The 15,178-nt window shown below is 40.6% G+C and overlaps 1 protein-coding gene across 2 annotated transcripts in view; it reads left to right on the forward strand.

Moving 5' to 3' along the window:
* Nucleotides 1–15,178, forward strand: part of RASGRF2 (Ras protein specific guanine nucleotide releasing factor 2) — a 121,819-nt gene that overhangs the window by 48,529 nt on the left and 58,112 nt on the right. For both annotated transcript variants that reach the window (XM_077347481.1, XM_077347480.1), the window contains exons 4-9: nucleotides 313–402; nucleotides 2,331–2,584; nucleotides 4,101–4,180; nucleotides 5,138–5,331; nucleotides 7,342–7,451; nucleotides 13,598–13,716. In XM_077347481.1, coding sequence (XP_077203596.1) covers nucleotides 313–402; nucleotides 2,331–2,584; nucleotides 4,101–4,180; nucleotides 5,138–5,331; nucleotides 7,342–7,451; nucleotides 13,598–13,716 — 847 coding nt within the window. The remainder of the gene's footprint in view (nucleotides 1–312; nucleotides 403–2,330; nucleotides 2,585–4,100; nucleotides 4,181–5,137; nucleotides 5,332–7,341; nucleotides 7,452–13,597; nucleotides 13,717–15,178) is intronic.

Below are 15,178 nucleotides of genomic sequence, written 5' to 3' on the forward strand. Positions count from 1 at the left end.
GCTTGTGTGCTCCCCCCCTGCAAAGTGCTTGGCAACTTCCCTATTTTTGTAGTCCAAAACAAACTAGTAGACTAATTATGACTCTAATGGCCATCAAATAGTATTTGGTTTGGTAGCTACAGAGCTGAAGACCTATTCTAGGATATTTCTCAGGGTCATTAGGGTATTGAGTTGGACACAAAGCTCCCTCTCCTTGAAGGCTTTATTGTAGTCCGTCTCTGCAGGGTCAAGTAGATTTGAAATTATAACTTACACTCCAGAGCTGAATGTTCTGAAACTTATGGAAACCCTTAACATTTTTGCTTTTGCCAGATTGTAGCTCTCAATAAGACGAAAGAACGAATGCGACCTTATCAAAATAACCAAGAAGAAGAAGATCCCGATATTAAAAAAATTAAAAAGGTAAATTCCCACAAATCCTGCTTAAATATAAGAAACTCATTTTCTCTATCCATATTTTAGTAATTTCTGTAACTATTTCTCAAGTCTGTGCCAATCTGTGGTTGACAGATAGGACATTTTTCTCCGAATTTGAAGCCCCCCCCCCAAAAAAAAAAGGTTGAAGAAAATTTGAAAACTGTAAAAAAAATTGCATGGGAGTTTAAATCCTCCTACAAACAAGAGTGTTACCTATGCATACCTTTGCTTTGGCACTTAGGAGATCCATTACTGAAGGAACCTGTAGGACCAAGAGGCAGCAGTGGCAGTCAATCTGGCAGTGATGTTGGGAGGAGGTGGGCCAATGACGAGGAAATTAGCATTAGATTATAGAGACGCACTTTAGGATATTAATCAAAACCCAAGCCATAAGTCAATAACTATTCCATTTTAAAAAAAAAATTACAGTTGGGTGTTGGGTACTGCGATGCCTTGTGGCTGCCGCCTCTAGTAGAATAAAAACTACATAAAAACTATACAGAACTAACTGCACATAAGACCAAATGCATTTTGACCCTACTGGGTTTTCTTCAGTGGTCAGAATTATAACAATACACTCTATGTACAAAGTCTGAACTAATTATAAAGTGTAGCTGAGTGGGATCTGTAGATTATGGCTCCAACCAAGATGTAATTTTTTAAAAACGTTTTGGAGACCACCTCCTATGGCATATGCCTAGGCTCACCACTCTTCGCTATCATATAATTCTGTGCTGAGAGTGTATCTCATGTGTGTTAGAAAAAAAAGCTGTGGCCAAAAAGTTAAAAAAAAACATATTGGTTGTTATTATTATTATTATTATTGTTATTATTATTATTATTATTATTATTATTATTATTTAATTTTTAGACCGCCCTTCTCCAAATAGGTCTCAGGGCGGTTTACAACATAAATAGTTAAAACACAATAAAATCCCCATAAAAACCCCAATTAACATCAACAAAAGTTACATATAACATATAGCGGCGGTGGTCACAATTCTGATCTTAGTTACCTGAGTTCCCCCCAAGTTCAGCCTGGTGGAGAGAATAATATTCAGAAGAGGGTGGCACCAATACAATAGATCTAACAATGATCTCGATGTTAGAGATCTCAATATTGGAGGGGATCCTCAGATGGATTTGTGGGAGAGCTGCCCTGGCCTCAACCATATGCCTGGCGGAAGAGCTCCGTTTTACAGGCCCTGCGGAAAGCTGGTAGATCTCGCAGGGCCCTTAGTTCTTCTGGGAGCTCATTCCACCAGGTTGGGCCCAGGACTGGCTAGAGCCACAATCTACAGATCCCACTCAGCTACACTTTATAATTAGTTCAGACTTTGTATATAGAGTGTATTGTTATAATTCTGACCACTGAAGAAGACCCAGTAGGGTCGAAACGCGTTTGGTCTTATGTGCAGTTACTTCTGTATAGTTTTTATGTAGTTTTTATTCTGTTTTTAAATTGTGCACCACAATAAATAATTACTGTTTTTATAATATTTTATTGTACAGCTCAACTTCTGAGTTCCCACTTGTAAAGGTTGGGTTGTGTTCCTTTTTTGGTTTAGAGCTTCCTCTAGTAGGTCTGGAAGACCATTCATTAGTGCATTGGGCAGGCAATACATCAGCCAGATGGCCAAGCTCTCAACTGAATCCCAGTCTAGGCCAACACATTCAATTTGTTGGAATTGTTGGTGAGAGAAATGCTGTGAAGGAGAAAGCGTCCTGGATCAAGATGGCCACCCCTCCCCTATGCCCTGAAGTCTGGGACTCATGAAGGACTGAGACGCACGTAGACAAAAAAATAATCCTTTACTGTCAGTCATATGTGAAGATTGTGTGGAAAATATCCAAGGTTTATTCTGTAACATTTGCATGCATTGCGGAAGCCATTAACTTTTTTCAATTGGTAGGTTCAGAGTTTTATGCGAGGTTGGCTGTGTAGAAGAAAATGGAAGACAATTGTACAAGATTACATTTGCTCTCCACATGCAGAAAGTATGCGGAAGCGAAACCAGATAGTTTTTAATATGGTGGAGGCTGAATCTGAGTATGTGCATCAGCTTTACATCCTTGTGAATTGTTTCCTGAGGCCATTAAGGATGGCTGCAAGTTCAAAGAAACCGCCAATTAGTCATGATGATGTCAGCAGTATATTCCTTAACAGGTAATTGATATATATTCTGGATCTCACTCCATTTTGATTCAGTAATGTTGACACCAGCATTTTAATTTGCTTCTTTTCTCACCTTCCTCTGTGCCTTCTTCACTGAGTAGTTCAGAAACGGATTTGTAAAAATTAAGTTGTGATTTAACTTGTAACATGTTTAATGTGTGTTCCTAACCTTTGGAGAAGTAAGCAAGAATAGATGAATGATGTAGCAGCTCTGTAGCAACACTTCTGCTTTCCCTAGAGCAGTGGTCCCCAACCTTTTTGAGGCTGGGGACTGGCGGTAGCAGGGAGGGCGATTGTACCAAAAGCTTTTATCATAGTTGATCATACAAATTTTATGTGTATCTAAAATGTTTTTCTGTCTTTATTTAGAAATTAAGAACATCTAAGTACTACTCAAAAACATGAACCCCTCAAATATTAAGAATGCCAACAGTATTATTGTTGAAGAGAAAAATTATTATACTTTATAGTGCAATTCGATGCAGAATTATACCATTGAAAGCCAATTGATTTAAGTGGGTTATTAAAAAGTGTGGGGTAACTTAGTTTAAGATTGCACTGTTATAGTCTAGGTCTGTTAGGACTGCACTCTCAAGTAAGCCCCACTACACCCAAAGGGACTTATGTATGAGTAAACATGGGCCTATTATGCATGTGCATTTTCTATCACTTTCAGCATCCATGTTTGTCAGGGATTTTTGTTTCTGCATTTGTTTTCCTCCCTTTAGTGCTTGCTTCCCTTGTTTGCTTTCCCCTCACATTTTCAGAGAGCACTATTGTGGTGACTTTTTAAAAAGTTCAAATCCAAGTCAAAGTGATTCTTAGAGCAATTGATTTCATTAGATTTCCCCTCTCCCATTTGCTCCCTCCTGATCCCTACTTCCCCACCCACATATTTCTGCCCACTAAGCCATCTTCTGCTATCACCCCTCCTTCATTGCTCTACAACCACCATTCTTTTTTCTTTAATTTGCCACACAAGACTAGTAATTCAATGCTAAATCAAGCATTTAAATCTCTAGCACCCATTTGCCATGGAAATTTAGATAGGACACCAGCATACTGGCCACCTCTCATAAATTCCCCCCCCCCCGGTGTTATCTGCTTCTCTTGGTCATCTGACTGTCCCTCTCTCCAAAGGCAAAAGCCTCCATAGGGAACCTTCCCTGGAAAAGTGGAGCAAGATTAGGAGCTTTTGCTGCTTGGATTGCCTTCTGACGGGTGTGTGTTTTCTTTAGAAAAGGTTGGGAACCTGGCTTCCCGTACCTTTTCTTTCTGTTCCCCAACACAACACATCACAAATTATGTTCCCATCCCAATTAAGAAAAGTGCTGTTTTTCTGTTAAAATTGCAGAATATATACACTGGAGAAAAAAAGAAGTGTTTATTTGGGAGTAATCTCAATTTAATGTCAATGGAACATACCTCTGAAAAAATATGCATAGGATCCAGATATTTCTAATCTGTGCAGTTAATATTTTGTTTTTGTTTTTTAATTTCCCCCCAGTGAAACCATAATGTTTCTTCATGAAATATTTCATCAAGGATTAAAAGCAAGAATAGCAAATTGGCCTACTTTAATTTTAGGTGAGTAAATATTGTATTTATACATAAAGATATAATGTTTGCTTTATTCATCATGCTTAGTTTTGTAAGGACATGTTGGTCCAGCACCCTTAGATAATAGAAAGGTTTTTTTAAATAAGCATCAAGCTGTATTTCCATGGAAATGTGAAAATTCCCTCTTGCCTGATTGCTAAATGAACCAACCTAAAGAATTATCTGTGCAGTCTCAGTTTTTAAAAACATCCTAGAGTGCTATTAGAAAGGAACTGAAAGCTCATAGAATGTGGATCCGAACTGGCTAATCTAGTTGTATGTCAATGAATTACCAATATAGAGGTTGCCAGTTTTGCAACCCAGGCTATCAACCTGATATCTAAAGTTCTTTACTCAGAGACTGTGGACCTTGTCTATTTTCCCATTATGCAGGCTTAATAGATGTCTGGGCCAGGTTGACTTCTATTTCAGCTACCTCAATAAGTAAAAGAAAATGTGTATAAGACAAAGCAGAAGGACTGAACCTTATTATAAATTTTGTGGACTTTGGCACTATGTTGTTGATGCTGATACCTGGGATGGCTCTGCCATAGGCACAGGAATCCTCCATAGCATCTTCCAAAAAGACCTTTGTATTCTCCTGCTTTAAAGAACTGTACAGAAGTCAGGACAATGAAAACATGTTTGCAGTTATCTTTAACTAATGTTCAAGTGTTGTTCTGTGCAGGCATACATAAAATTGAGGGAGAGGCTTTCTCCCTTTTATAGGGTGGGAAACACTTGCACTTTCAGGAGCTTTTAAAATGACTGTGGCTGGCTTGCACATGCATAATTCTCATATGTGCCCAGACAGAACACTTAATGAACGTTAGTTACAGGTAAATTCAGCCATGTTACTTTAATGTTCTAATTTCTTCTTGTACATACTCTACTAAAGGGGGTGGATGATGGCATATTTCTACTTTTTCTTTGTTCTTTTTTTAGCTGATTTATTTGATATACTACTACCTATGCTGAATATTTATCAAGAATTTGTTCGGAATCACCAATATAGTCTCCAAGTTCTTGCAAATTGTAAGCAGAACAGAGATTTTGACAAACTCTTAAAGCAATATGAAGCCAACCCTGCATGTGAGGGACGGATGCTTGAGACATTTCTGACTTACCCTATGTTTCAGGTAATGTTTATTATCATGTATTTATCCAGGCTATTGAATTATATTGGTGTCATGAACCATGGACTGGTCCGCTCGACCAACAGAGACCCCCTCTTACAAAGCTGATCCAAACATATGTGGTGCTAAGAAGTCAGGCTTTATTGAAAAGTGTCCATGATGTGAATCAAGACAGAACTTTGGCAACTGCAGGAAATATTGACAGAGACAACTACAAGGAGCCCCTGTAGGGGTATATATAGGAGAGCAGCTTAGGTGGGAAGAGGGGTTCACTATTGATCTAAAAGAACTATTGATCTAAAAAGGTGTGAGTAACTGGAGCCTGTTGGTCTGCCCTGCTGGGTGACCATGGCAGTAAATTCCTAGCCACTACCAGACAGACCAAGGACGCTGATAGATAAGGGTGAGTTCTCACAGTGGGGGAGAGGAAGCCTCTGTGGGTCATAAAAATAAAATCTGAACCAGGGGAGGCAGGGAAGGTTCAAAGTAATGTCAGGAATTCCATGAAGGGAGGAGGGGGGTGCTCAGTGTACCTCTATCTCAACTCTCCTGGCAGAGACAGGAGGGTAGATATGACAATTGGTTAGAAGCCTGACGGCTGCTTCAGTTTTGTAAGTGAAAAAAATGGGTGGGGGAAGACTTAACCTAAACTATATTGAATTAAATACCCAAAGGTTAAGAAGTCATGAATATATAGGCCCAATGCTTATGTTAGTCAAATTTAAAGTTGCTACTAAAAGTACTATTATTGATTCCTGGCTTCATTGAATTTTATGACCAAGTAAGAAAGAATATATTTGAAGCATTTATTATCATTGCTGTTGGAAAGTGTATGTAATCATGGCCCTAAACCCTCAAGAATAAGCCTTCTGAGTCACAGACAATAATCATTTTAAATACCCTTCATATTAGTCAATGTATAATAAATTAGTGTTGTATTGTACTGTCAGGAGCCATTCCTGTAATGGCATCTCTGCAAGTGGTAGGTGTTTTTGCAAGCCCAGTAGAACCAGTGCTGCTGTGGCACTGCAAACTCATTAGGACTAAGGTCAAGCCAGAGACTCTCTGCAATAGAAACTGAAGGTAAGGGAGGATTTTTGCAAGCCCAGCAGTAGCAATATCACTGTGGCACTGCAGTCTCTACATAACTAAGGCCAAGTTTTAATATCACTGGTGTCTCTAGCATGCTGGGGTGTGTGTATGTGTTCTATCATGTCATGAACCTCATGAACTGGACTGCTTTGTTCAGTCTCTAAAAGTTCATGATGGATACACTGCAAACTGAAACTAACTGCATTTTTCCAGTTCATGCCTATTCCTAATAAAAATTAACATAAAATTGCTACAGATAGTCTCCCTGAATTCTATTAACAACTGGTTGTTGCTTACAAAAACTCTGTAATGACTTTGCAAGTCCAGTCTTCACTTAGAATCATAGAATCGGAAGGGACTTCCAGGGTCATCTAGTCCAACCCCTGCAGAATGCAGGAAATAGCCACAAGAGTCAAGCACGTACACAATCCCTTCTGTCCACCCACTTACAATCTGCCTAAATTCACAGAATTAGCATTTCTGTCAGATGGCTTTCTAGCCTCTGCTTAAACACTTCCAAACAAAGAGAACCGACCACCTCCTGAGGAAGCCTGTTCCACTGAGGAACTGCTCTAAATGTCAGGAACTACTTCTGGATGTTTAGCCAAAAATTCTTTTGAATTCTTCTGTATCCTCTGTGTGACATCCCTTTAAATGTATCAACGTGTTAGATTCTTTTCTTCTTTCTAAAGGGATTGAATTTAAACAAAGTAGACAACACAATAACCATATTGCGATTTGCAGCTTGAAAAACGGTGCCCTTACACAAGGTGGCAAGAGCACAGAAAATCCAACTAATCTCCCTACACCCTGCCCAGGATCAATGTACTATTTCTTGAGGGCTACATAAGCAAATAGAAGAAATGAAAAAAGTGCTTGTTTTATAATTTTGATACTTTTTAAAAACTCATTTGCTTTCAGATTCCTAGATACATTATAACATTACATGAACTTCTGGCCCACACACCACATGAACATGTGGAGAGAAAGAGTCTTGAATTTGCTAAATCAAAGCTAGAAGAACTTTCAAGGTGAGACTAATTTTTGTTCCATGTATTTAAGTTTAAATAAGAAATTGTAAAATGTAAAATCAATGCATTATTTTAAAAGCGTTAATGGGAATTTTTGGAACAGCAGATGTAAAAATGTCTCAGAGGGTAGCTGTATACATCTGCAGAAGAACAGTTAGATTTGAGTCTAGTATATAGTGACCAGAGTTGGAGGGAGGTAAGGCGGAATGCGCCTCTGCAGCTGCCACCACAGCTGCCACCATGGCGCCCCCTCCCTTCCCTCCCTCCCCAGCTCACTGTCGCCTCCCAAGTGCGGTGGCGGTGCAGCAATGCTCCCTCCTCCCTCCTCGGTTCACTGTTGCCTCCTGAGCACAGTGGCGGCAGCGCCCCCTCCCTCCCTCCCTCCCTCCCCAGCTCACTGTGACCTCCTGAGCACGGCAGCAGCGCAGCGGCGCCCCCTCCCTCCCTTCCCTCCCTCCCTCCCTGGCTCACCGTCGCCTTCCAAGTGTGGCGACAGTGCCCCACTCTGTCCCCTCCCTTCCTGTCTCACCTCACCTTCCAAGCGTGGCGGCAGCACCCCCCTCTGTCCCCTCCCTTCCTGGCTCACCTCACCTTCCAATTGTGGCAGCGGCGCCCCCCTTCCTCCCCAGCTCACCTCACCTCCAGAGCGAGGCGGTGGCAGATGCCATGGGACATTGCACCAATGGCCCGGGATGCGGGACCTTTGGCAAAAAGTCAGGACCATCCTGCTGTTTTCGTGTCACATGGTCACTATAGTGTAGTAGCATCTTAAAATTAACACTAGTTTGAAGATATGTTGTGTCAGATGAAGGTAGCTTTGACTCTTTTTTTTTATATTCAAAGTTTTTTATTTTATTTTCCAAGATTAAAGATAGTACAATGCAAGTAATCTACGTTATTGATACAGAAAGAAAAAGATTATGCTCTTCATTTAATACACTTAATACCCCATTTCAATCCCCTTTTAACTTATTTTCTTAGGTAAGTCAGATAAGGGCCCCATTGTTCTTGAAAGGCCTCTTCTCTTCATTTAAGAATATAAGACCCCACATAGCTACAATATTATGGACTTTTACCCAAAGCTTATAAACTTTTTCACGGTTCCACCACATTTAGAAGGAGAAGCCTACTTTGTTACCATTGTTTTAGCATTTGTTTGCATAGTTTTTAACAATTTTAACAGTCATTTTTGGTGTCCCAAAACACCTATGAAACAATTTATACTTAACACAATCTTAGAGCCATCCACATTTCCACTAGGAAAAAAAAAGCCTACTTAGTTGTACGGAAATATATATATATAAAAGTTGTTAAGGTTGTTAAGTTATATAAGTGCAAATTATTAATACAAAAATGGTAAAATAGAATCTCATTAGTTACACCTCCTCGATTAGATGTCTCCTTTTAGTTGTGCTTTAAGTTTAGGCTGGGAGTCACTGCGGAGATTCCCGTAGACTTGCGTTATGTCCAAATCAGAGTATGCATCGGTGAATCTTGAGGCGGTCGTACCTCCTAGGCTCATATTTTTTAACCATTTTAACAGTCGTTTTTAATGTCCCCTAGCACCTATAAAACAATTTGTACTTAACACGATCTTAGAGCCATCCACATTTCCGTCACATTTAAGAAAAGAGGCCTACTTAGTTGTGCAGAGGAAAAATATATAAGTTGTTAGATAAGTATAAGTTATATAAGTATAAGCTGTTAATACAAAAATAGTAATATAAAGTCTTCGTTAGTTATATTTAAGGTAAAGGTAAAGGTATCCCCTGTGCAAGCACCGAGTCATGTCTGACCCTTGGGATGACGCCCTCCAGCGTTTTCATGGCAGACTCAATACGGGGTGGTTTGCCAGTGCCTTCCCCAGTCATTACCGTTTACCCCCCAGCAAGCAAGCTGGGTACTCATTTTACCGACCTCGGAAGGATGGAAGGCTGAGTCAACCTTGAGCCGGCTGCTGGGATTGAACTCCCAACCTCATGGGCAAAGTTTTCAGATGGTTGCCTTACCACTCTGCGCCACAAGAGGCTCATTACACCTCCTCAATTAGGTGCCTCCTTTTAGTTATGCTTTAAGTTTAAACTGGGAGTCACTACAGAGATATGTTATATAATTCAAATTCAGCTAACATAGGAAATCTAAGACCCCACTCTTACATGATAGTATAGACTTACAATGAGCAATAAAGTATAGTCTTCATCTGTTATTCTTAAACCCCTTCCATTAGGTGTCTCCTTTTAATTAAGCTTTAATTTTGGGCTGGGAAACACTGCGAAGTTAGATTTAATAATACAGATTCTGCTTACTTAGAAGATCTTAGACCCCAGGTTAACTTCTTAACTAGTTATATTGCCTATTTGGCTACAGAAAAAAGAAAAAGGAGGAAAATAATTTCAGCTACTGTTTCTCCTTTCCATTCCCCAGACTTCTTAAGGGGGGTCTCATATCGAGGCTTGTTGCATCTTGTTGTTCCCGTTGACTTCTGTCCAGTTGGCCTTTGGCTTAGAAAGTGCAGTTGTAGTCTTTCCCTCAGAGTATACATCGGTGAGTCTTGAAGCAATTGTACCTCCTGGGCTCCAATATCAGCACAGTTTTTTCCCCAAGAAGCTCCTTTAAATCGATTACTTTCACAGCAGATCCATATATCTTTTGATTGGTTCTTATGTACTGTTGCTTTGGAGTGGCTGTATGTGTTTTTAGGAAGGGTGTCCTTATCTAGGCTGCAAAGCTCCGACATCCTCTTTTCCATCTCCATAGTTTCAAATTTCTCTTCTGCTGGTAGTTTTCCACCTTGTTTAGAGCTATCATCAGCCACTGTTATTGATTCATCATTCCTGTTAGAGACTTCTTCCTTGCCGTCTTTGATCTCCTTGAGCATATTTTTAAGCAAGCCATCTGTAAATGCTTTCAGATCTTGAGTTTATTTCTCTATTAGATGAGCCATTCTTTTTAGCATAGACATGTTTTAGGCTTGGAAATCTGTTAATCTTGGGCAATTTTGCAAATAGCCAGTAGAGGTTCTGCAGAGTCCTAACGAAAGCAACAGTCTGTTTTGATCTCCGACGTTCCTGGTATTGACGCTGCCAAGTGACGTATTGAAGTCAGTAAAGCAGTGTCTCGTACTGGAACAGAATTCTCGCGGGATCTTCCCACCCACGGCTCTTATCTCTTATCTCCGAAAACCAAAACAAATGCAGTAAGAGCTATTACTAATTAGTTTGAGTTGATTTAAGTCCTTCTTCTGCTTAGGAAAGAGAATTAGCCTGCCTCATATCGAGGTGGCTTCAAGCAGAGCCAAAAACGGGGGGAAAAAGAGAAACGGAGAAACGGAGAAATACTTGTGTCTCTGTGCGTTGATTGATGTCTTGATATCTTGGAATTTAGCAAATGTCCTCCCCTCAGTTCACAGCATTCGGTTACAGTAAATCGTAGTAGAGGGTCAAAGTAGATTCTTGAAAGAAGGAAAGAAAGTCCAGAATATGGCGACGTCCTCTTGACCCCGAAACGCTGACACCCTATAATCCAGGGAGATATACTCCCAAAAGGATTGGAGATGGTCCCAAGAATTCCCTAGAGCTTCCTGGGTAGAAAGGTGAGGTGGGGTTTGCGTACCCCTCCTCTTTTCTGCTAATTGCTTCTGCAATTAACCCCTGTCAGGCTTCAGAGATTGCTCTGCAATCCTCTCAGGACGCCATCTTAAGCCACACCCCAAGGTAGCTTTGACTCTTGAAAGATTATACCCTGAAAACCTTGTTATTCTCTAAAGTGCAACTGTGCTGAAACCGAAGTATAAAAATGTTTGCAACTTACTTTTAAGAGAATTGTCAAAAGGCTGCTATTGTTATATGCTATAAGGACAGATGTGCATAAATTGCTACCGGGAATTTCCTTCTGTATCTCAAGACCATTTTAAGTGAGCACAAAACTAATTTGCCCTGATATGAACAGCATAATCAAGATGGCTACTGAGGCAAAGGTGGCAAAATGCCAACATAATAACTGGTTTCAACAAAGGCCAAGATTCAGGGAATAGTCCCTTCAGGAGGGCTGCATAGATTACTGTTGGCTAGCAACCCTAGCAACTGTACTGTTGCACCTCCCAGTTATTAGTCATGATGGGTATGAGCAGGGAAACCAACCAATCACAGGGTCGTTGCCCTAGGGCACTGGTGTAGCATGGGTGTGAGGTGATAAGGAGGAACTGGAGGGGTCATACACTCAGGGCCCAGAAAAGTAGCATGGGCAAAGCAAAAATAATAAGGCATACTGCTGAGGCAGGTACTACCATTGGAGGGTGGAACCCAAGGATGGGGGCTGGCATGGGTGACATAGATCACCACTGACAGGTCCCCAGGCAACCCCTCAGTGCACAAAAAGGGGAAGAAGTAACCCAAGCTGAAATACAGCTGAGAACCCTAAATGCTTGAGCAAATTAAAATATGTTTTCTGTAACTATATCACTTTTACGTTATTTAGGGAGCTCAAATATAAGATATACATATAAAATGGTTATATCCCACTATTGGGGTAAAAACATCTTTATTCAAGTATAGGCCTCTTGCATGTTCATTAGGTATAACAAATTCTTGTGCATAAATGAGGGTTTTCAAAGGGGTCTCTCCAGTAACCTCCCTCAGGATTTAAGCAGACTCTACTTAATTCCAGGGGACTGTTAGTGACATTATTATTGCACCTCAGTGCACACCTGTCTGCTGTACATGTCCTCTACAACAGCGGTCCCCAACCTTTTTGCGGTTGAGGACTGCCTCCGGGGGTGGGGGAGAGCCGGTGGCCTGGGCACCGTGCACGCGAGGCAGCTGCGTGCAAATGCACATGCGCAGTTGCCATGTATGTGCGTTTGTGCCAGCAGGGGGTGCTAATGTGCACACGCAGAGTTGCCGTGCATGGGTGTCACCGTGCTGCAGGGATTTTCATGTATGGGTGGATGGATTTCCAGATAAGTAGGAATGTCCTCTGGGCCCATGGCTAAGCCTTTGCTCCCTGAGACAGTGGTGCCCACTGGTATCTTACTGAATGAGTCATCAGCAGGGGAAAAAGCAAGAACTGAGCATGTGCCAAGGGGGGCATATAGCCATCATACAGAACCTCGATGCCAGAGTCACCTACCATGATGGGAGGGATCACTATGTTCATGATGACCTCAACTCTGGGCAGACCCTTCACCACTGCCTGCTCATTCCTGGTGAGAGTTAGTTAGCTCCCTAAGCTGTCCCAGCCACAGAATGTCCTCCAAAGCCATGGAAAATTACATCAGCAAAATCATAGATCCCAGGTGGGGGCAGAAGACATGATGCAGTGGTTAAAACGAACTAGGATCTAGGAAACACTGGTTCAAATCTTCACTCTGCCATTAACTCTTGCTGAGTGGGGTTATAGGCTGCAAGGAAGTCCCCCCATTCATTTCTTACTACTAACTAGCTTCCTGTCCTTTTATCTACTGGATGGGCTGACCTGGGATGGCAGTCTCCCTCTGACCCCACCTGTGATCTATTATTTTTGCTGATGTAATTTTCCATTGCTTTGGCTGGGGCAGCTTAGGAAATTGACTAACTCTCGCCATACCCTCAGCCCAACTCTAAACCAGCAGAACAGTGGTGGATGGCCACAGTGGGACTACGCTGGCTTCTGAAACCACCAGGGTATTATGCTGGCACGCCTCTAAATGTATTTTGGAGATGTGCCATCATACCATCCTGTTGTCTCCATCAGCACTCCCCCCTCAGCATTGTGCTGTGAGTCTCTTATCAAAGGAATGACCAAATGCAAACTGTGGGCATGTCTAAGTGATTCTCTTTATGAGATGAGATACAGGTTCTACGTGCATCAAACATCTGTGGCATATTCATGCAATGTTATAGCCCAGCTTTCAGTTCTGCTGGCAAGGCTGATGGAGTCTAACATGGGGGCAGAGTGCACTTGGGTACATCTTATATTTGTCTTTTGCAGTAGTCTTCATCAAGAACACAGAAGACTTCTTGCAGGGCAAGTTAGTTCAAGGTATTTTGCATGGTATTTTGGTAGAGTGCATTTTGGCAGCTACAAATTAGGTTTGGCAGATTATGTTTGACCATTGCAAATTCAGTTTAGGAATTTTAAAATCATTTTTTCTTTCTTCTGTGCAATAGAGTGATGCATGATGAAGTGAGCGACACAGAAAACATACGGAAAAATCTTGCAATAGAAAGAATGATAGTGGAGGGTTGTGATATCTTATTGGACACAAGCCAGACTTTTATACGGCAAGGTAATTAAAAAACAATTAGCATGCATTTATAAAGTATTATTTACATACAACTGAAAATAACAGGATTTATGTTGGCATCATTGGTAGATAAGATAGCATTGGAATATAACAGGCTTCAGAAGTCTGCCATGTCCAGATAAGAGTCATGAATATTAGGCCCTAGAATTTTGGGTGGCTGCTGAGCCCCATTTTTATGCTGTTTTTTTTCCAGGGGCCATGAAAAACAGCAGCACAATAATAGTAAATCACCCATGGGAAACTAATGTACATTATAACCGGACTATGATCTTCAGTGGACCAGAAATTATCTACAGCACCATGGAAAATAGGTCTGTCTATCCAATAAATGTTGTGGTCCCAGATGATGCCAACATTCAGACAAAAGCACAAGAGAAACTTGGAGCACTTGAAGCTTTGTCAAAGGGTGGAGAGATTGTGAGGAATGAAAACAGCTGTCTGTTATTCCCATTTTTTATCTGTGCTTCAGGAACAGTTCAAAATGATACAGTTCAATAGGGAAGGGTAGACTTATTTCAGTGCCAGTGTGGGTGTCAAGGTTGATTCAAGATATCATTATTTGGTATGCTTGAAGGGCCTAGAGATTTGCATTAATTGTACCTGCTAGAAGATGCCCCGCTTATGGTTCTTGTGACAACACAGTACATGCAGCAGAAAATTACCTAATAAAAAGTCTTCATGAATGTTACATTATATAATGTTATATTATATAAATGTTGTATAAATTTGGGTTGCTTGTGTGTTGTATTGTGTGTTCCTAGAAAGAAAAAGTAATATAAAGATACAGCCCAAATCCATAGACTCCTTTAGGTTTGTATTTGTCCAACTAGATTTCAGAATGTTTTCTTTACTGTCAGATCCCCATTGGTGGAGTCCATCAGCTGGTGAAACTCCTCTAAAAGTAGCTTGCTTGTGTTTTAGATAGCTGCAAGCATTTAAGGGAGAGGTTAAGGATAAAGTGCCATTCGTTGCATGAATATGAAGTTTTGTGGAAGATATCTAGGACCTTGCATAAAAATGCAGGCAGTGTTTATTGTAATTTCCAAAACTGAAGTTAGATTTCAAAATTAGATTTGATTTTTCAGACTCTTCCAGCCATGAAAAATATTTCTATAAAGATATGTATGTTTTCCATGACTAGAAAAATCTAAAAACTTGATGCTCATGCATATGCATTTTAGATATTTTCATAACTATTTTAAGTGGCTGGCAAACAACAGCAAAAATACCCCTTTTTGATTTTGTACCTTAGGGATTTAAAATGTTTTCCCATCAGTTATACCAGCATCTCTGCCTATAAATTGATAGTAAAATGGCCCCCAAGCTGACAGCTGTGCAATAGCAGAGCAGTTGATGAACTAACACTAAAGATTTATTTACCAGCTCTGTGGGATCAATTGTTTTGTGATGTAATAGCTATACATAAAGGACAGCAAACATATTT

This window comes from Paroedura picta, chromosome 7 (genome assembly GCF_049243985.1).
Source record: "Paroedura picta isolate Pp20150507F chromosome 7, Ppicta_v3.0, whole genome shotgun sequence".
Taxonomy (NCBI): Eukaryota; Metazoa; Chordata; class Lepidosauria; order Squamata; family Gekkonidae; genus Paroedura; species Paroedura picta.